Here is a 21,928-nt window from a genome sequence, read left to right as displayed (position 1 = left end):
CTGTGAGTCTGCTTCTTTTTGGTTACATGCACTAGTTTGTTGTAGTTTTTAGATTCCACATATAAGTGTATCACACAATATTTGTCTCTGTCTGCCATCTTTCACTTAGTACAATGCCCTCCGTGTTGCTGTACGTGGCAAAATTTCCTTCTTATTGATGGCTGAGCGGTACCCGCAACATCCTACTTTCAAGGTGCCGCGTCCCTTGCTCGGCCTCTCCACTTTACATTTCCTTCTCAGAATCCAACCTTTCTACCTCCACGCATATAAATCTTTTCATCAAAAAGTGGGATTCCGATGAAGGAGGCAAGCTGGGGGGTTGGGGGTGAGGGTGAGGGATGCTGAGCCACGAAGGCAAGTAGGGACACCCGCTGCCCCCTCCCTGTTGGCTTTCTGATGAGTTGTGAGGTGCCCGGTGGGGGCGCTCACTGACTTAGCCATTATTTTCAACTTTAAAAGTTGGCAGGAGCGACGACAGAGTTGTTGCCTCTTTGACGCTATCAATTCTGTGTGCTAAACTATCAGATGAATGGTATTTACTGGGTTTTTGTTTGGTTTTTGTCTTTTTAGGGCCACACCCACGGCATATAGAAGTTCCAGGCTAGTGGGTCAAATAGGAGCTATAACTGCCAACCTGCACCACAGCCACAGCAACAGGAGAACCAAGCTGCACCTGCAATCTACACACAGCTCACGGCAACGCTGGATCCTTAATCCCCTTAGCAAGGCCAGGGATCGAACTCCATTCTCAAGGATGCTAGTCAGATTCGTTTCCGCTGAGCCAGGAATGGGAACTCTGAGAAAAATTTATTGTTTGTTCCCACTGTGTCCTGTACCAGGATTTCTTAATGGAAGGTAGTTTTATTACTTGTGTCCAGAATGATGAAGTTTCGAAAGAAAAGTTTTAAGTTGAACTGACATTATTCTGCCCACTTGCTAGGATAAGTTAATTAAAACTTATGGTATGAAATCGCTAAAATGAACCTTTAAATCAAAATAAAACATTTGGAAGAAAGAAAAATTATGAATTCTCATAACCCTCCAGTGATATTAGGATAACTAACAGCTAAGAATGGAGGAGGGGTGGGGCGCGGATGCAGAAAGGGAAAGGAGCGCTTTCCCCACAATCATGTCCCCGCGCTACAGTGGGAGAGGCACCTCCCCTCTCCACCGCGCCTCCGGGCCCAGAACCCAACACTCAGCCTTGCTTCTCCATCTGTGTCACAGCCTTCAAGGCAGCGGCCCTGATCCAGAGGTGGTTCCGGCGCTACATGGCACGCCTGGAGATGAGGCGGCACTGCACCTGGAGCATCTTCCAGTCTATAGAGTACGCTGGGCAGCAAGACCAGGTCAAGGTGCGGAAGGATGGGGCGGGGCCACCTCCAGCTCCACGCCTCCTGGGAGGGGGGGAAGAAGGAGGGAAAAGAGGGGAAGGGCGGAAAGGAGGGGGAAGGGTGGTGGAAAGGGGAGGGGGAAGGGTGGGGGGAAGGGACGGGAAAGGGGGAAAGGGGAAAGGGGGGAAGGGGGAAGGGAGAAAGGGGGGAAGGGAGGGGGGAAGGGGGAAGGGTGGGGGGAAGGGACGGGAAAGGGGGAAGGGGGAAAGGGGGGAAGGGGGAAAGGGGGAAAGGGGGGAGGGAGGGGGGAAGGGTGGGGGAAGGGACAGGAAAGGGGGAAGGGGGTAAGGGAGTGGGTGGGGGGAAGGGGGGGGAAAGGGGGAAGGGGGGAGGGCGGGCGGCCGGGGCGGTTTGGCCGCTCTGGACCCCTCCTGGGTTCTCTTTGCGTCTCTACAACGACCTTGGATTCTTCCGTAGCTCCATGATTTCTTCAGCTACCTGTTGGATCACTTCACCCCCAGCAGTCACGACGAGAGTGAGTATGAACTGCCACAGGGCACGCCGTCCCATCTCAGGGTCAAAGATGTCGGGGTAAAGTGGGGGGTGCACCCGGAGTGAAAATGTGGATCCGGTGACAGCCAGGGGATGCACGAGGAGGCTGACATCTGGTTCTGCTGGAAGCACACCTGGAGACAAGGGTTTGAGGGCAAAGAGGGTTTTTTAGTAAATATAGGAAACACTGGGGGTGGGGGAGGGAGTGGGGGAGGGATTCAGGAAAGGGGAGGCCGGCAATAAAGGGTGGGTGACTAAAGCTGCAGTTTGACTAGGAAATAGTGCAAAACACACCCCCTGCCGGCCGCAGTCTACCCCAAGGTAGAGGGAACGGGAGTCTGTTTGTCAAGGCCTGAGAATCTTTGGTAGAAGGCTGCTGGGAGGGGCTGTAGGAAGAGAGAGATTCATGCATTTCTGGCCTGCAAGCAGGGCTCTCTGCAGATCCAGGAAAAAAAGCCCTCAGCTAGAGATGCAGGGGCAGGCATTTGAAAATTAATTGCCAGCAAGTCTAGGGCATCTGCCACGTGCAGTAACTACACCAGAATGTCTGTGAAAAAAAATTTTTTACCATAGTTTTCCCTTTCTTCCTGCTTATAAGCCTAGGCCCCTAAACTTCTGTACTTTCTAAGTCAATCTTTTAAAATAAAAGTGGAGGGAGTTCCTGTCATGGCTCAGCGGAAACAAATATGACTAGTATCTGTGAAGACATGGTTTGGATCAAAGCATCTGGCGTTGCCATGAGTTGAGGTGTAGGTCGCAGATGCCGCTCAGATCTAGTGTTGCTGTGGCTATGGTGTAGGCCGGCAGCTCCAGCTCTGATTTGACCCCTAGCCTGGGAACCTCCATATGCTGCAGGTGTGGCCCTAAAAAGACAAAAATAAAGTGGAATGGAAATGACAGAGCAGCATTTTTCTCCTTCCTATCCTCATTTGTCATCACTCTGCCCTTTTTCTTTTTTCTTTTCTTTTCTTTCTTTTTTCTTTTTCTTTTTTTTTTTTTTTTTTTTGCTTTTTAGGGCTGAACCTGCAGCATATGTAAGTTCCCAGGCTAGGGGTCAAATGGGAGCTGTAGATGCCAGCCCACTGCACAGCCACAGCAACACAGGATCTGAGCCAAGTCTATGACCTACACCACAGCTCACAGCAACACCAGATCCTTAACCCACTGAAGCCAGGGATGGAACCTGCATCCTCATGGATACAAGTCAGGTTTGGAACCTGCTGAGCCACAACAGGAGCTCGCACTTTGCCCTCTCCTTTGTCCTCTCCTGTGTTGGAGCCGGTGCCATACGCGCCAGGTCCCATTTCACGTATGGTCCAGGGAATGAATTCAGCATCGCCTGTGACTGTAGGTCTGGTCATAAGCCAGCCACCCTTTCTGTCCTGACTAGCAGATTTCCTGAACCGCATATTCACTGAAGAGAAATGCCCCCAGGACTCGGAGATGGAGAGCTGCGGTGACTACGAGTCCATGGAGGTGCCGGGCAGTTACACGGGGCCGCACCTCTCCTTCCCGCTCCTTCCCGAGCACGCAACCGCCCTGGTGGAAGCTTTCAGACTGAAACAAGTAAGCTCAGCCAGGGGACCTGGGTCACTACCAGTTCCATATCCTGTTACCAGGAGAGCAGACCCAAGGCAGAAGGAATGACCCTGGATTTAGGGTGTTTGTATCAGGGATCCACTAGAGAGATCTGACTCGCCCTTATTTAGGGTGGGATGTTGGGGTTGATGAGCCAGTTTTTAGGTCTTGAAGCCCTCCCTCCTCATCACGTCATCTCTTTGTTCACTCATCGCACAGGCGATTGCTAAGTACTTCTGTATGTGAGCTCTGTTCTAGGCACTGGGGATACAGCAGTGAGCAAGACAGACGCAAATCTCTGCCTTCATGGGGCTGAAATTTTAGTGGGGAGCCAGATAGTAAAGAGAAAATAACAAAGATATAAATTATGGAATATATGAGAAGGTGATACGAGCTGTGTCAAAGCATCAGCTAAGTTCAAGGTGAGAGAGGTGGCAGTTTTGTAGAATAGTCTGGGAACCACCACTGAAAAGGTGACTTCTGTGCCACAAGGATGCCTGGGGAAAGTGTTCTAGGCAGAGGGAGCAAGTGCTGAGGCAGCACCCTGCCGGGACTGCTCAGGGACATCAGGAAGTCCACTGTGCCTGGAGAGGAGGAAGCCAGGGGACAAGGATTAGGAGATGGAGGCACAGAGGTGAGTAGGGTGGACTTTTGTTTTTCTGAAAGAGGTGAGCACAGGAATGATATAACCCAGTTTTTTTGTTTGTTTGTTTGTTTGTTTGTTTTTTGGTCTTTTTTTTTTTTTTTTTTTTTTGCCTTTTCTAGAGCTGTTCCCTCGGCATATGGAGGTTCCCAGGCTAGGGGTCTAATCAGAGATGTAGCCACTGACCTATGCCAGAGCCACAGCAACGCAGGATCCAAGCCACATCTGTGACCTACACCACAGCTCACGGCAACGCCAGATCCTTAACCCACTGAGCAAGGCCAGGGATCAAACCCACAACCTTGTGGTTCCTAGTCGGATTTGTTAACCACTGAGCCACAACGGGACTCCCAGTTTTCGTTTTAAAATAATCATTCCATTTGCTGAACAAAGTATAGGAAACAAGGGCTGAAGCAGGGAGAGAGACCTGTCAAGAGACTATTGCAATAGTCCAGGCAAAAAGTGATAGTGGCTTAAAACCCTGCTGGTAGAGGCAGAGGTGGTGAGAACTGGTCAGATTCTAGCTCTTATGCCAGACTCCAATCCTTCCATATATATATATATTTATATTTATATTTATTATTATTATTATTATTGTCTTTTTAGGGCTGCCCCTGCAGCATATGGAGGTTCTCAGGCTAGGAGTCAAATTGGAGCTGTAGTTGCTGGCCTACACCATAGCTACAGCAATGCAGGATCCAAGCTGCATCAGCAACCTACACCACAGTTCATGGCAATGCCAGGTCCTTAACCCACTGAGTGAGGCCAGGGATCAAGCCTGCGCCATCATGGCTACTAGTCAGGTTTGTTAACCACTGAGCCACAACGGGAACTCCCTTTCCTCTTTTTACATGAAGATAATTCATTGTAGGAGTTGGGATGATTTTTCCAGTAATCATAGGATCACTCATTCCATGGACATATGTGCACTTATTCATACGTTGCTGAGACAGTCATGTGTTTCTCCCAAGCTAAAGGCAAGGAACGATTACATAGAGTGGGTAGGAAAGAGAACATCGGTTCAGTATTTGGGGCCATAATGAAAAGTACAAAGGCAGAAGATGGGTGAAAAAGAAAGGTTCTGAGCACAGGCTCCCAGGAGCAGTTTCCCAGGGTCCTGAAGCAGTAAGGTGAGGCCCATCTGCCCTCATGAATTTCTGCTGTTTTGCCTGCTCCCTCCTCTTCCTGCTAGGAGAGGCTCCACGCTCGCTACGTCTTGAATCTTCTACATGAAGCCAGGAAGCATCTGGTACAACTGCCAAACATCAACCGTGTCTCCACCTGCTACAGCGAGGAAATCACAGTGTGTGGTATGAGCTCCTCAGAAATTATGTGCTGGATACAAACAGAAAAGTCTGCCTGTGATGGGCGTGGGGGGGGAGGAGGGCTGGAGGGCACCTGGTGGCCATGTGACGGTCACAACGCAGGCAGGCCAGGTGCACACCTTGATACTAATTACATTTACATATTTTCTCCTCATCACTTAAAAGCGGGGGTGGTACCGAGGAGGAGAACTGTGGGCAGAGCGGGCTCAGCCTCGGCTATATTTTTCCAAGCGATTCAGATCTGACCCCAAACTCATGCTCTCCATTCAGAACGAAATTCCTGCAAAGAACCAGACCTTCCCTTGAGAGATGACAGTTTATTTATTGTACTCAAAAAAGCCTAAAAGCCTAGTGAATTGTTCCTTTCTACATTTATTCTTCTGCAGAGAGAAATCCTGTTAACGATAGTCTTCTCCATCTCCTTATGTTTTCAGCGATGTTTTAATATCATAGACTGCTGCCCCACACTTGAACTTAGGGGAGACCAATACACCAGAGATTGTAAACTGGCACTTCCAGGGCTACATGCAACCTGCACTATCTTGTTTGCCTCAACATGTTGTTACTTTTTTTTTTTTTTTTTAGGGCAGCACCTGCAGCATGTGGGAATTCCCAAGGTAGGGGTCAAATTGGAGCTGCAGCTGCCAGCCAACACCGCAGCTCGTGGCAAGGCAGGATCCTTAACCCGCTGAGCGAAGCCAGGGATTGAACCTGCATCTTCTTGGATACTAGTTGGTTCTTAACCTGCTGAGCCATCACAGGAACTCCCGTTCTTACATTTCTAAAGTTTCCAACATTTGAACTTGGAGGATTTCATATTAAAATCCAAATTTCCAACTTCTTGAAAAATCTTGTTAACACTGACTTCTAAGTGATCCTACTTGAGTTGCAGCAACAGCCTCTCCAGTTCTCATCCGGGTTTGGAAACCTGCACTGCTCTGTCCTGTCTTGGCTTCACTGAAAATAAGTCATTTAATGTTTGTGATGATCATGCAGAAGAAACATTGTGCTTTCTGCTTTTAGTATGAACTATCCCTGCATCAAGGGAGGTTAATAATTATCCCTGTCCTACATATGGAAAGGCGGATAACTAAGTTTCTTGTCAGGTTTTCCTGGGTATTTTCCCTTTTATTTAAATTGAAATATAACTGATGTAATATTGCATTAGTTTTAGGTTCACATTAGGTGTTTTCCTTTTTTACAGAAGAAATTAGAAAAATGGTGAAGACCAATCAAAACTGATATTTTTTCTCCAATCAAAACTGATATTTTTTCTATCTTTCTTAGGAGATTTACATGGCCAATTGGACGACTTAATATTTATATTTCATAAGGTATGAATGCTCAAATTAAGTTCCTATCTTGCTCTGAGGCTTAAAATTCAAATACAGTATTTTAAAAATGCTTAAGTATGACTTGGGTTTTAAACTATTAGAAAATAGTATTTGTAAATAATATGTAGCAAATATGTAAAGTCATCACTGGATTACATTTTAGGGTTTTTTTTGTTTTGCTTTTTAGGGACACACTTGTGGCATGTGGAAGTCCCCAGGCTGGAGGTCAAATTGCAGTGGCAGCCACTGGCCTACACCACAGCCACACCAGATCCTTAACTCACTGAATGAGACCAGAGATCAAACCTACATCCTCATAGATGCTAGTCTGGTTCTCTGAGCCACAACACAAAGTCATAATTTAGTGTATTTTTTGTAAACTGTTTAAAAAATACAAAATCAAGGGTTAATAAAGGGAAAGAATCATTATTTGGAAAAAAGAAAATCACTAAACAGAGGGAATTGTTTATTATTAAAGCAACCAAAAGCTATTTTCATATCTATTTTTAGTTATCAAATACAGAGCATAGATCGAGGTATATAAATATTTGATTAATGCAATATTACTTTTTATACATATATCCTGCACTTCTCAAAGCATTTGCTAATATATTGTTTAATCCTGAGACATCTATGGCAGCTATTGTTACTATTGCTAGTTAAACACAGAGGGGCCGGAACTGCTCACAGGACTTGAAACTGCAAGTGTAGTGCCCTATGCACACGCCCCATGTCGACACTGTGGCTTGGGAATAAAGTGTTTATTTTCACGAGTGTGTCCTAAGCTCAGCCTGGCTAGAAAAGAGATATGAGATTAGTAGAAAATATTTCCATCTTTTATTGACATTTCATGTTGGGAGGAGAGCAGACAGCACAGAGTTGGCTTTTAGGGCTGGGGTGACTGTCAGATGCACACTGGCCTGACCTCACTTCTTCTTCCGTTCCTTCCACTGCCTCTTCTTGGACTTGCCTCCTTCTCGGGAAGAATGGCCTCCCGTCACCAGAGCGGGCCTATGTGTTCAACGGCGACTTTGTGGATCGAGGCAAGGATTCAGTCGAGGTCCTGATGGTTCTTTTTGCCTTCATGTTGGTTTACCCCAAAGAGTTCCATCTCAACCGAGGAAACCATGAGGACTATATGGTGAACCTACGGTACAAACCAAAACATGCTTGATGGTTTGAGCTTTACTTGTTGCAGGTGTAAACAGTTACTTTGCCAGAGCTGCTGCGTTGTTACTAGAAGTCTCCCAATTTTATATATTGGGGTACACAATATATACCATTTTAAAAGATTTTTTTAAAAGGTATACATTATCCTACTATTCTAATAAAGCCATTAAATTTGTTTTCATATATCCATATACTTAAATCACATAAACAAGGGTTCACTAGAGAAAAAGTAGAAAATACAGATAAACAAAAGAAAATTAAAATATCTCATAATTTCTCTACCCATAGATAATGCTATAATTGTAAACATTTCAGCAATTGTTTGTTTCTTTGCCATATATTTAAGTAGATGCATATAGAATCTGCATTTTTATAAAAATGCAATCATGCTCTAACTAATGTCACTAAATTTAATATGTTTCTGCTTCTCATTCTAGCTATGGTTTCACCAAGGAAGTGATGCAAAAATATAAGGTATGCTGCCTTTAAAAGCAAAAGTTTCTCTTAGTTCAGAGAAGCTCAGTGAATTCTTTGAAACAATATCATATTGATATCATTTTCAGACACATGGCAAGAAAATACTAAAAATACTGCAAGATGTGTTCTGTTGGCTTCCGCTGGCCACTCTGGTTGATGAGAAAGTCCTGATTCTTCACGGTGGCGTGTCAGACATGACTGACTTGGAGCTCTTGGCTAAACTAGACAGACATAAGGTACTGATTGAGTGCTGAAGTAGCGCGGATTTCACCATAATGCCCCATGTCACTGCCAACATAAGACAAATGGCATCTTGACTCCATGCTGACTCCAGTTCACCAATACGGGCTGTTAAGAGAAGCCATTAAATCGTTGACAGGAGGAGGACTGGGAGTCCACAGCTGGAGTAAGTGTGCTGTGATGAATTAATATTTGCCATGGGCATGACAGTGGGGAGAGGCAACCAGTGCCATCTGTTTGCTGTCCCTGATCTAAGTACTTCCAACTGCTACCCCTCGATCACTGCCACCTACTATGCTTCCGTTTCTTAAATAATTCAGCTCATTGTCAGTTAAACTCGAATGTGTACTGAGTGCCTACTTCATGCAGGGTGGGTGTTACAGGCAAATACACAGATGATGATCAGTTGCAGTTAAACTCAACAACTATGGGAGTTCCTTTCATGACTCAGCAGTTAACGAACCCAACTAGGATCCATAAGGATTCGGGTTCCATTCCTGGCCTCACTCAGTGGGTTTAGGATCCAGCATCACCATGAGCTGTGGTGTAGGTCGCAGACAAGGTTCAGATCCTCCATGGCTGTGGCTGTGGCGTAGGCCAGAGGCTGTAACTCCAATTTGACCCCTAGCCTGGGAACCTCCATATGCCGTGGGTGTGGCCCTAAAATAGCAAAAAAAAAAAAAAGAAAAAAAAAAACCCAAAAACTCAACAACTATGTTGGTGGTGGTTTTTTTTTTTTTTTTTTTTTTTTTTTTTTTTTTTTTTTTTTGAGGGGAGGTTGGGTTTGGCCAGGCCTGCAGCATGTGGAAGTTCCCATGCCAGGGATCAAACCCACATCACAGCAGTGACTGGAGCTACTGCAGTTACAATGCTGCATCCTTAACCCACTGATCCACTAGGAAACTCCTAACAACTATGTTTTAAGTGCTTACTATATGCAAGGAATGTGCTAGCAGAGATGCAAAAATAACCAGTGGTGGTGCTTGCCCTAAAGGAATTTTACCATAACCAGCACAGGGAGGGGGAGAAAGGCAGAACACATTATACCCCAATATGAACAGGTCTCTATTTTTTATTTCATTTCAGAAGTGGAAAACTAGAAAGCAAAAATTCTATTTTTTTTTTTTTTTTTTTTTGTCTTTTTGTCCTTTAGGTCCACACCCACGGCATAGGGAGGTTCCCAGGCTAGGGTTCCAATCGGAACTGCAGCCGCCAGCCTACGCCAGAGCCACAGCAAGGCAGGATCCGAGTCCCATTTGTGACCTACACTACAGCTCACAGCAATGCCAGATCCTCAACCCACTGAGCAAGGCCAGGGATTGAACTCGCATCCTCACGGATGCTAGTTGGGTTCGCTAACCGCTGAGCCATGACAGGAAGTCCCTATTTTCTTTTAATCATAGACCCTCACATTTGAATGGTACCTTTTAGCCTTTCTCCTCTAACTGCCCATTCACACAGGACTCCCTGCTGTGACATGCTTGACATTGACATCCTGTGACATCCAAGGACAAAGAACTTCTTATCCATAAGCCAGTCTACTTTGGGCAACTCTAATTGATATAAAAGTCTATGTTATATGAGTGACAAATGAAAGAACGTGGCTTTAGAGTCAAACAGACCTGTGTTTGAAGTGGGGAACACACACATCCTGGCTGGTACGGCCGCTTTGTTGTATTAGATTGTCCAAGGACCAAGGCTCCTTCTGTCTTGTTCCTCTGCCATCTTTAGGGTGTCACTCCCATGCCCTCATTTGCAGAGCCCAAGAAGGCTTGTTACCACATCTGTGTTCTAAGCAATAGACAGAAGAAGGAAGGGAAGAAGAAGACTCTTGTTCTTTAAAGACACACGGGAGAGGTTGCATACATGTCTTCTCCTCTCATCCTGTTGATCAGAATGTCATACATACCTGTACACAGGGCATGGTGGCTTCACTGATCTCTGTGGGACCAGCTTAATTTCAGTGTGATGGGTCCATGGCTTAGTTCCCTTCAGCTTCGCCAGGGAAGGGGCATACAGAGCACCTCATAAGGTTCAGTTCAGCAAGGATGGAGCTCCTCTTCTAGAAGTTTATTGTTCCGAGATTTCAGCAGGACCTAGTCTCCAGGACAGAAGTGGCCCAAGCAAACACCTGTAGGAAACATTTACGGGCTAGAAGCAAACTTAGAGCAGTTAGAGTAGCTCCCAATGATTCTACATACCTGACGGTATTTAAGTTCCTTAATGTGTGTTCCCTCCAGATCTTAAACCATTTCTGGGATGCAGGAAGGGTCTCTCATACAACTGTCTTTGGGGTTCAACTGGAGCTTGCCTCAGGGCTGGCAATCTTCACTCAAAGCAGGGCAACTGGGGGAGCTTTAACACAGGTTAAATTAATTTCCTGACAAATTTGAGTTATAGCCTTTTAAGGAGTGTGATCCATCTTTTCAATTTTGCCAGTAGCTCAGATCCACCAAGAAGCATGTAGTGTCCAAGGAAGGTTTAAGGTTCCAGATGCTTGAGTTATTATTGCTATAACATCCCCTCCCTTGTCACTTGGAATGGACATAGGAAACCCAAATATAGGAATAATTTCTTTTAGTAGAGCTTTAAGAACCTCAAGTTTTTGCAGGCCAGCAGAGGAATGCCTCTGCCCAACCAGTAAAAGTATCCACAAATACTAATAAATACCTAAGGTTCCCGTGGCTCTTAGCATCACAGTGAAGTCATCAATCTTCTCTCAGTCCAGCATTTGGAGTCTGAGCTCCTTGGATTAACAGCAGTGGCCCAGCTTAAGGATTATTTTTAGCACATAACATGCACCTCTATATCACCTTTTGTATTGTCCTTTGCATGTCTGGTCCTATAATGAATTTTTTTTTTTTTTCATGGCTGCCCTGGAGGCACATGGAAGTTCCTGGGCCAGGGGTCAAATCATTGCTGCAGCTGCTGGCCTATGCCACAGCCACGGCAACACTAGGTCCCAGCCGCATCTGCTACCAATACTGCAGCTTGTGGCAATGCCGGATCCTTGACCCACTAAGTGAGGCCAGGGATCGAACCCACATGCTCACAAACTATGTCGAATTCTTAACCTGCTGAGCCACAATGGCAACTCCTATAATGAATTTCTCAATCGGCTGGAGGGTGACATCTCCCACACGGTGGGTACTCCGGTTTATATAGTGTGTTACATCTTCCCTAAGGCATTCAGATACAAGGATCTTGCCATTTCTGTTATAAATCCACCCTTCCTAGGGTCAGCATCCTGAGAATGGCCGGGACTCATATCCGATCCCCATTCACTGGCTACATCGTCTTCAGGAAAATACTTTGGATAGCTCTTGTTAGATCCACATCAGGGATCAAGGCCAATACTGGGGAATCTTAGATATTTTAGTCCTGGCTACTAACTTTGCTGCTTGATCTGCTAGATTAGTCCCTCAAGCAGTCAGTCTGATTTCTGATATCCTGGAGAGTGGACATGAATTCTTTTGGCTCCATGACAGCTTCTAATACGGTTAAAATTTCTTTGGCAGGGAGTTCCCATTGTGGCTTAGTGGGTTACGAATCTGACTAGTAACCATGAGGATGTGGATTTGATCCTTGGCCTTGCTCAGTGGGTTAAGGATCCAGTGTTGCCATGAGCTGTGGGCCAGGGATCGAACAGATGAGGCTTGGAGCTGGTGTTGCTGTGGTTGCGGTGTAGGCTGGGGAACTGTAGCTCCAATTTGACCCCTACAGGAAACTTCCATATGCCGCAGGTACAGTTCCAAAAAGAAAAAAAAAAGGCAAAATTTCTTTGGGCAATTGTTTCCTTCTTCCCTGCAGTTAACAGTCTCTTTCTCCAAATGGCCCCATGGTCATGGACCACCAAGAAAGCATATTTGGAATCAGTGAAAATAGTTGCTCTCTTATCCTTACCTAGATGGGGGGCTGTTGTCGGGAGCCAGAAGTTCCACCTTTTGTGCCGAGGCACCCGGGAGAAGGGCTTCCACTTCCAGTGTCTTTCAATGAGCCACCACCGCATACCCAGCTTTGCACTGTTCCTGGTCCATTCTAAAGCTGCTTCCATCCGTCAGCACTGCAAGGTCTGGGTCCTCCAGTGGCCAGTCTGTCCAGCTGAACAGGACAGCTAGAAATGACCCATTCAGCTCTCTGAATACAGTCATGCTTAGGCGCTTCAGTGGCAGGATTCAAGGTAGAGGCTGCTTTGAGGAACATGGGGATTCCCCAGTAATACAGCCTGATATTTTCCTAAGCTTCCTGATGTTAACCAATATCCCCCTTCTGTTCTGGGGGGGGCGGGGGGGTACACAGTGAGGGGATGCACCGTGATCGGGTGTCCTAGGGCAAACGCCTCTGCTTCTTGTATAAGCTCACAAATAGTTGCTGTGATCCAAAGACCAACTGGCCCTTAGTAACTGTAACTGCTGAGATATGCAGCAGGTCTCCTTACGCTGCCTGGGTTCTCCATCAGGACTCCAAGGCTGATTCCTTGTCTCTCTCATGAACAAATAAGTCAGCCCGGCTTCCTGATCTCTGGAAGACCTAAGGACCTAAAGCTAGCAGTTTTTCTTTGACAACCTAGAATGCCCTATGGCACTCCCTAGTCCAGTCCAGAGAGTCACCGTCTCCTCCTTTAAAAGCTTCCTAAAGGGGTTTTGCAAAGAATCTGAAGCTGGGGACCCAAAAGCTGCAGAACCCAGCCTTTCCCAGGAGCCACTGCAGTTGTCTCTTGGTTGTGGGTGTGGGAATGGCAACCCTGATGAGAGCTTCCTCTGTCAGGGAGCAAGTCTCTGTACTTGTGAGAGTTCAAAAGCCAAATATGTGGAATTTCCGTTGTGGCACAGCAGAAAGTGAACCCGACTAGTATCCATGAGGATTCAATCCCTGGCCTTGCTCAGTGGGTCAGGGATCCAGTATTGCTGTAAGCTTCGGTGTGGGGCACAGACACAGCTCAGACCCTGCATTGCTGTGGCTGTGGTGTAGGCCAGCAGCTGGAGCTCTGAGTCGATCCTTTGCCTGGGAACATCCATATGCTGCAGGTGCGGCCCTAAAAAGCCAAAAAAAAAAAAAAACAAAACAAACAAACAAAAAAACAAACCTAAATATTCAACAGAGGGCAGAAAATTGTGCTTTTTCTTGGACACGTTATAGCCTCATTCCACCAAAAAGTCAAAGTCAAAACCATATTCCGATCTGAGATATCCTTTGTCTTACAAGCAATCAGAATATCACCCACATACTGGATCAAGGCTCCCTTGCTTAGTTGAGGGTCCCTCAAATCTTTTGCCAGGATTTCTCTAAATATTGTGTGTGGTGGGTGGGGTGGGGGTTGAGGGTGGAGACCTTTAAATCCCTGAGGAATTACTATGCAGCAGTACTGTGGTTTAACTTTTGAATCTAGATCTTACTATTTGAAAACAAACCACTGCTGGGATTCAGAACTCAAGGATGTACAAAACAAGGAACTCCTTTAGCTCTAAGACAGCCAACTAACAAAAATCTGCAGACAAGCAGTGAGCCGGGTGTAGGAGTTGGAAGCTACTGGATGAATATCTCCTAAAATTTAATCGCTCTTAAAGTTGTGTACCAACCGATACTCATCTGTGCCTGGTTTCTAGACCTGTACGATTGGATTGTTCTAAGGTGATGACAGGAGCATATTAAATCATGTTTGAGGAAGGCCAGTAGCAGGAGTTGAATTCCACACTGTGCCTTTTCTTTCTTCCTCTGTTGTTCCCTTTTTTCCTGAACCTCATCTCAGCCATTATAAACTTTAAAGGCAATTTCAACAAGCTGAGACCTCAGCATCCCTAAAACCCCTTCCACCTTTTGCAGTTCCTTCTGTACATCGGGGATGCTCTGACCCATACAAGCTGCTTTGGTACCCCTCTTCCCAATCCTGCAAGAATGCAATCTCAATAACGTTCAAGTTTTGGCCTCTCTACGTCCAGGCCTGGGACTGCCTAGGAAGTAATTAGCGCTTGTCCAGTGTTAGAGAATAATCTCTGTTCTATTCCCTTCCATCTGGACCCCTCTTCAGACATCAGTCCAGTATAGCTGAGCCACTCTGAGCATCATGATTCCTAGTCAGATTTGTTAATCACTGAGCCACGACAGGAACTCCATCTTTAGATCTATTTTGTCCTTAGATCTATTTGCAGAAAGTTCTGGCTCATTGATCACTGCACTGAGTTCCGTGTATGAACCAGAACTTTATGTTGGTATCTTTGTGGACGGTGCCCCCCTCAGTGCCCCTGGTGGCCCTCGGGCACACCGGGAATGGTTGCTCTCTCCTTTGGCTGTGCTCTGTGGCTTGACCCCCCTCTATGATTAGAATTCTTCTTGCTTGTGTCCTTGGTGTTGCTGGCTTGGTCCCAGTACCACACATGGTGAATCTGAGGCAGGGGGACCACACAGTCCCTTTGGCAAGAAGAGTATCTTTCTGATTAGGTCCAGGCTGAAAAGGCTCCCTTCCCCGTCCCATCCTTCCTCCGCAGGCACGAGGGCACTTCTCTAAACGGCCAACAAGGGCTGCCTCGCCCACAGCAGGCATCAGGTTTATTTCATTCCAACACCGCTCACTGCTAGGCTCCCTTTCTTCTCTGTTTGAGCATCTGTGGAACAGCAGGAAAGGGAGCAAGGGCCCCCGCCTTCCGGAGGAAGGTGCCCTTTCCCATTCTTGTCTAGAAATCGCTAGGTTCCCAGAAACAATGACCTGTATTAGCCCTTCTCCAGCGATCTGTGGTGGAGGACCAGGTTTCATCAATTTCTGATTTGTTCCGGATTAAAATTTTTGTAAAATACAATAAATGTGAATTACTAGAAAAATGAAATACAAACAAAAAATATAAGCCCAATGCTCACGTGTGTGAATGGCAGCAGCATCCAGTTGCTATAAAAGCTCCTAAACGCTGACTGGCAGTTCCGTGCTGACCCTGTCACGGGCGGAGCCCAGTGTGGGGGGCATTGACTTAACCCCAGAGAGCTGCTCAAAAAGGACCCATGGCTTCATTCAGCATCTGTATCTCTTCTGGACATTTTTAGATTGTTTCCACCTTGAGATACAAAACAAGAAAGGAGAATAAGAAGCAGGCGGAGAAAAAGGGGAAAGCCACCCAGACAAGCTCTGCCGGGAGACCCTCCCCGTGGTTCCTCCCCCAAAGCCACTCTTTCCCCTCCTCACCCCTGCATCCCAGCGCCCACAAAGCCCACAGAACCGGGCGCTCATCCAGCGTCCCCTGTAGCCTCCCTCTGGACCCCAAGGAGCTCTCCCGGCGGGTGCGGCGCTCGGTGGACCTGGAGCTGGAGAGGTGCCGGCAGCAAGCGGGCTTCCCAGTGATCAAGGAGAAGGAGGAGTCATCACCCTCGGCGTCAGAAGCGGATTTGGATGCTGACGAGTGGCCCGAGCCCACTCAGGAGGAGTGGAGGCAGGTGCGTGTGGCCAGGTGCTGCTCCCTGCGATTTGGAGGCATCCGGACGGACCAAGGGTTTCAAAAACAGGAACCAGTCTCCTCCTCCTGTGTAAATTCAGAGTGGGGTTTTTTCCCTGCCCTTTTCTTTTTCTCCCTGAGGTTAGAACACCCCAGAAGGCTATTAGTATTTGCCTCATGACTCATATACTTTAGAGTTTTATAAAAGAAAGGAAGATGTAGATAGGGGTTTTATTGCCTAAGTAAACTTGGTTTAGTGCCCTAGCATCTTTGGGGTAGGAAAGTAAGCCACAGTTTATATATGGCACATATGTCCTATTTCTGACACACGTACAAATTTCTGACATATATAGACATATGCATAATATATGTTTCTTTCTTTTTTTTTTTTTTTTTTTTGGTCTTTTCAAGGCTGCACCCAAGACATATGGAGGTTCCCAGGCTAGGGACTGAATCGGAGCTACAGCTCCAGGGATACACCACAGCCACAGCAATGCGGGATCCGAATAGCATCTGCAACCCACCCAAAGCTCACGCCAATGCCAGATCCTTAACCCACTGAGAAAGGCCAGGGATCAAATCCGTGTCCTCATGGATTCTACTCTGGTTTATTACCCCTGAGCCATGAACTGCATCACATGGCCACCCATAGCTGCAAGGGAGTCTGGGAAACACAGTATTTAGACAGGCGCATTACCATGCCAAACACCCTCAGTGAGAGTTCTGTTAGCAAGGACAGAGATGGATTTTGAGTAGGCACACACAGTTCTTGCCAAAGCAGCTGACTCTGACAGCCAAATGAGGGACCATTTCACTGGGGCGAGATTGTGGCAGGGTGACTGTTGTAATCCAGGTGGGAGATGACACAGGTGATCTCACATGGTGTTAATGGAACCACATGAGCTTGCTTTTGGTCAACCATTTTTGATCTACCAAAATAGCAACTTCTTAGGCTTGACTCAGTGAAGAAAAGGAGAAGTTACCATATGGCACAAGGGAAATCTACTCAATACTGTGTAATAACCTATACCAGAAAAAAACTGAAAAGGAATGGATATTTACTTTGCTGTGCATCCAAAACTAACACAACTTTGTAAGCCAACTATACTCCCAATTTGTTAAAAAATAAAAAATAAATGAAACATTGTACATAAAAATTTTTTTAAAAGGAGAGATTTCAGAATTGCTTGAGCTAAAATTAGCAGAACTTGCTCATTGTTTGGATGGAATGTGGTGAGAAAGCGGAGGAATTGCAGAGGCTAGAAACAGAGAGAGAAATAGTGAGTTTGGACTACATACTCCCGGAGTCACAATCCAGACTTCACCATCAACTTAGAAGTGAAACTTTAAAATGTAGGTCTCCTTGTGCAAAATAAGACTTAATAACAATGCGCTGATGTTAATCAAATGGAGTTTTTCTTAAAAGACAAGTATCAGGTGTCAACAACCGCAATACATCCAGTTACTTCATAAGTTGAATAAGACTATCAGTGTTTTCCTGAGTAGTCAAAGTAGAGTAGAATCTGCATTGCTAGAAAAATTGCTTGGCTCTTTTGCAAATTCTTTAAACTTTGGGGCAGTTACTTCAGGAAGAGCCCAAACACACTTTCCCAGGACCACATCTGGGCCGTGTGAATGCTGAGTAGAGGCTGTCTTGCCAGTCCCAGGACATCTGCCTTGTCTTTGGGACAAAAGTCCAGGAGCCTGGAGCACAGGTGCTGCCTGAGGAGTTCTGGCTGTGGTCCAAGCTTCTACCAGAGCTGTTCCCTTTTTGTCTGTTTCAGGTGTTAGGTTTCATATATGATTTATTATCAAGACAGTGGATACATACTTGTCAAGCAGTGTGCACACAGACACACTCACGTTGTAGGCAATAAAAAATTCTGGCGAGTTCCCACTGTGTTGCAGTGGGTTAAGAATCTGACTGCAGCAGCTTGGTTGCTGCAGTGGCATGGGTTTTATCGCCAGCCAGTGCAGTGGGCTTTAACCCACTGGTGTGGCCATAGCTGTGGCATAGGTTGCAGCTATAGCTCAGATTCAGTCCCCGGCTTTGGAACTACTATATGCTGTGGGTGTGGCCATTACAAAAAAAGTTCTGGAACCTCAGTGGTCCAGAATAGAAATGTATGCCAAATATTGACTGGATGGAAATTTACTCACTTATTTTTATTCAGATAGTTTCCTCTTCATCATCTCTCTCCTCCTCCTCCTCTTTCCCTAGGAGTGGTTCTGACTCCCTGACTAGTTTTTAGAAAAGGACCTCCCCCCACCGCCCCCCAAAAAGAAAAGAGCCCATGTCTCATCTCTCCAGGTGGTGGATATACTGTGGAGCGACCCCATGCCTCAGGAGGGCTGCAGGGCCAACACCGTTCGAGGAGGCGGCTGTTATTTTGGACCTAATGTGACAGAATGGTTGCTACAGAAATACAACCTGCAATTCCTGATCCGCTCACACGAGTGCAAACCCGAAGGCTACGAATTCTGCCACGGCCGCAAGGTGGGTGGACCTTTGGGCTCTCGCCCTCCTGGGTGTGGATGAACTGACACTCTCGGCGCCTCACATTCAGCTGTGTCTTATAGTTGTTATCCATTTACTCCAAGCGACTGGGTCCTTTATGTCATTTATCCTTGAATTTCGGACTCAAAAACTGTTTAAAATTTGATTTAGGCAACTACTTTCGCAGAGAGGAAAGTAAGAACAGATAAGGTCCCATTTCATGAATGGAAATAACAGCCCCATCTTTTCCCAGCCACCTTGTTCACCATCCCAAGTCTCAAAGTCTATGACAAGGTAACAGGATCTCTGTTCTGTGCCCCAGGCAGGGATTCGGGATTGCTTGTCTTCTCAGTAGCGTCATTAGCATCCCATCTAAATCTTTGGGCATCTTCAAATCTTAGGATGTCCACTTAGCCTAATGCACCTCGGATGAGCGTACTTCCAAGAATCCTAACTCTGCAGGAGAATTACAGCTTTACATGCTGGGAAAAAGGGCTAGAGATCAACTAAGATAAGAAAAGTTTGATGGGAATGTTAAATAGTTGTCTAAGCTTCTTCACTGCAGCACTTCTGAGAACCCTTTCTTTCCTACATTCTTTGTAAAGCTCCAAGAAGAGGTACAGTAGCTAGCTTCTCCCATTGTATTGACAAGGGAGGCACTTTTTTCACAGAGCATCTCAGAAGGCCCAACACTCTGTAGGAAGCTCTGCTCTGAGGCTTCACACCAGCTTTAAGAATTGGTCTGCCTGCTGGCTGGAATGGCCAGCCCAGCTTATCAGACTTCGCTTGCCTCTGAGTTGAACCAAATGCAATGTTTTCCATACCTCTGCTATGTCTCCTTGGGATAAAAATGTGAAGAACACATAATACAAATTAAAAAAAAAATTAATGTGAAGAAAATATGTGGGTGTCCTATCAGAATTCAAATTTTTACTACTTGAGTCACAACTCCTGTCCTATTAGCATTAATGACTTAAATAATAATAATAATAGACAAGGTTAAGGAGGAGCAGCCCTGAAAGCAGGTTGAGCCCTATAGGACTGTGAAGAGTGCACCTGAGTGCCTGTCTCTCTTCTGTTTTGATTTAGGTGTTAACCATCTTTTCTGCCTCCAACTACTACGCAGTCGGCAGTAACAGAGGCGCCTATGTCAAACTGGGGCCGGCCTTGACCCCTCACATCGTGCAGTTTCAAGCTAACAAGGCCACCCACACACTCACCATGAGGCAAAGGCAAGACTTTTCATTGAATGATTTTCGCAAAACCAGAATCCTAGTGTTCGTGGAATCTTTGAAGCCCAAATGTCATTACATTTATCCAAATTCTAAGTCAGAATCCAAAATTTAACCATATCCGCCGTAGCATCTAGGCTAGACCTCATAACGGGTTCTTCTTTCTCTTCCACACTCTCTGAAATCCCTACCTACCCATGAATGGAAGTGACCAATGTGTCTCTTGCAGGAATCATTCTCAGTGGGATGCCTTGGGTGAAGTCCATGTATCAGACCACTAAACCTTTCCAGGGTCACTCTGCTATTTTCTCTCATCTGAAAGTGTTTGTCATACCCCATCAATCACAGACAAAGCTTCTCTCACTCTCTGGGAGGGTTTGGCACATGGATTTCAGTGCACACACTTGGTGACAATGCTCCTCTCTACCTGGGAAGGAAGCATATCATATCCCTTCAATGGCTTCTGTTGAGACGATTCAGAGCTCTCACCTCATTTGAGTTCTCTGTACCCTAAGTGCTGGCTTTTTTGGCCACACCCTTGGCATTTGCAAGTTTCTGGGCCAGAGATCAAACACGCACCATAGCTGTAACCAGAGCCACAGAAATGACAGCACCAGGATCCTTAATGCACTGAGCTACGAGGGACCTCACCCTAAGAGTTGTTATAAAGAATTCATATATTGTTTCTCAATGAACTGATGAAATATACACAGTGTTGCAAATTTCAGATTTCTAGTTGAGATAATTATGGAACAGAGGTCAAATCAGCTGGCCATTGGTTACACAGCTAATAAGGGGTGAAAGTTAAGCCTTGACCCAGGCAGTCTTATGTCAGAACCCACATACTTAATAACTCTACGATACTGCCTCCCACAGAGAAGATGGCCCCAGTGTATGTATATAAGCTGCTAAAGGATACTGTTGTAGTGCTGCTGAACAAAGCTTCTTTAATTATCAGACAAACTAAATGATAAATCAAAACAAAGCATAGATCTAGTGGGAAAAGAACCCAGTGATACTGAGCATCTGCCTTGTGTGCGTGCTATAAAAGTGCATTATTTTAAATCGCTCTAGAATTATTGAAGACTCAAGAGTTATTAGACACTCAAGTGATGACACAGTCAAGGCCAGCATCACTCAAAAAGAAGTATTACATGAAAATCGAAACTCATCAGATGATAATCAAACCTACTATGCAGCAGAATCGTCTCTGGAGCTTTATTAAAAAATCAGCTATCAGAGCCTCATGCCAGCCTTCCCAAACTAGAATCTCCAGAGGCATCTAGAATCTCCCAGGCACGTAGAATGCCATGACTCCATGTGAGATTTAGGTGTCGTCACTACAAAAGAAATCATTGTGGGGAATCGTATAACTAACGTATTTAATGCCGTATTTACAGAGCACTCAGCTTGTTGATATATTCATTGATTGCATTAAAGCAAATATAACATGCCCTGATTTACCCAGAAGTCACTTGTCCAACAACTTCAGCTTTCCGGACCATAACGGAGAACTAAGAAGGAAGTGGGGGAAGTGTCTTTGACCAACCATCATTGATGCCTCAGTGTCCATAAACTCAAGACCATGTTTTTCCTAGAGGAACCCTCATTCAGAATCCATTTACTTTTGGTTTAAATCGATTCCTGATAATACTTTCGCCAGCCTGGAGTCTACCTGTCGAGAGTGATTCCTGGCCCCACCCCTTATTAGCTCTGTGGCCTTGGGCTAGTGACACAGCAATGGGCCTAACAGTGGAACCTACCTCAGTGGGTGTTGGAGAATTAACCAGATGATCCACGCGAAGCTCAATATGTGCAATATGTGCCGCTTGATGTCGGGGCAGAGAGCCCTGTGCAACTAGGCAGTTTTCAAGGACGTTGCTATACTCCAGCCCTGCGGGATAAACCATCCATGAACACAGTTTACTAGAATAGTTTAAATGCTTTGCCAAACCAGTGGTTCTTAAACTTCTGAGGAGTCGTATACTTCCTACAGCCTCTGATAAAAAGCAATGAACTCTCTAGAAAAAGTACATACACTCACATATCTATGAAATTTGGGGTGAGCTTTAGGTAGCTCACACTTTTCTGGGGGGTCTATCATGCTAAGTACTTTAAACTTCAAGGA

General features: G+C 45.8%; 1 protein-coding gene and 1 long non-coding RNA gene across 15 annotated transcripts in view; one reads left to right on the top strand and one right to left on the bottom strand.

Annotated features, from left to right (window-relative positions):
• The window catches only part of PPEF2 (protein phosphatase with EF-hand domain 2), a 45,220-nt gene that overhangs the window by 14,962 nt on the left and 8,330 nt on the right, over positions 1-21,928 (top strand). The window contains exons 3-13 of one of the 2 annotated variants that reach the window (XM_084972521.1): positions 1,228-1,355; positions 1,812-1,869; positions 3,280-3,452; positions 5,300-5,417; positions 6,720-6,766; positions 7,752-7,918; positions 8,374-8,410; positions 8,500-8,649; positions 15,686-16,072; positions 18,383-18,568; positions 19,658-19,800. In XM_084972521.1, the coding sequence (XP_084828647.1) occupies positions 1,228-1,355; positions 1,812-1,869; positions 3,280-3,452; positions 5,300-5,417; positions 6,720-6,766; positions 7,752-7,918; positions 8,374-8,410; positions 8,500-8,649; positions 15,686-16,072; positions 18,383-18,568; positions 19,658-19,800 (1,594 nt within the window). Of the gene's footprint in view, positions 1-1,227; positions 1,356-1,811; positions 1,870-3,276; positions 3,453-5,299; positions 5,418-6,719; positions 6,767-7,751; positions 7,919-8,373; positions 8,411-8,499; positions 8,650-15,685; positions 16,073-18,382; positions 18,569-19,657; positions 19,801-21,928 lie in introns of both variants that reach the window. The other variant, XM_021101456.2, reaches the window with a different exon arrangement.
• LOC106504694 (uncharacterized) overlaps positions 7,214-21,928 on the bottom strand; it is a 40,523-nt gene continuing 25,808 nt past the window's right edge. Inside the window, exons 4-13 of one of the 13 annotated variants that reach the window (XR_014812740.1) lie at positions 21,564-21,694; positions 20,993-21,140; positions 15,938-16,158; positions 15,506-15,696; positions 14,621-14,828; positions 12,557-12,843; positions 10,855-11,008; positions 10,563-10,784; positions 10,276-10,444; positions 7,214-7,913 (exon numbers count right to left, since the gene is read on the bottom strand). This is a non-coding gene — a long non-coding RNA (uncharacterized LOC106504694). Of the gene's footprint in view, positions 7,914-10,275; positions 10,445-10,562; positions 10,785-10,854; positions 11,009-12,556; positions 13,740-14,620; positions 14,829-15,505; positions 15,697-15,824; positions 16,159-20,992; positions 21,141-21,563; positions 21,695-21,928 lie in introns of all 13 variants that reach the window. The other 12 variants (XR_014812739.1, XR_014812741.1, XR_014812742.1 and 9 more) reach the window with 12 other exon arrangements.

The sequence above is a fragment of the Sus scrofa genome, chromosome 8, assembly GCF_054392235.1.
Source record: "Sus scrofa isolate SSC_HxYL_T2T_F1_AM1 chromosome 8, Sscrofa_HxYL_maternal_Yorkshire_Landrace_v2.0, whole genome shotgun sequence".
NCBI lineage: Eukaryota > Metazoa > Chordata > Mammalia > Artiodactyla > Suidae > Sus > Sus scrofa.
This window is presented reverse-complemented; position numbering and strand designations above follow the sequence as displayed.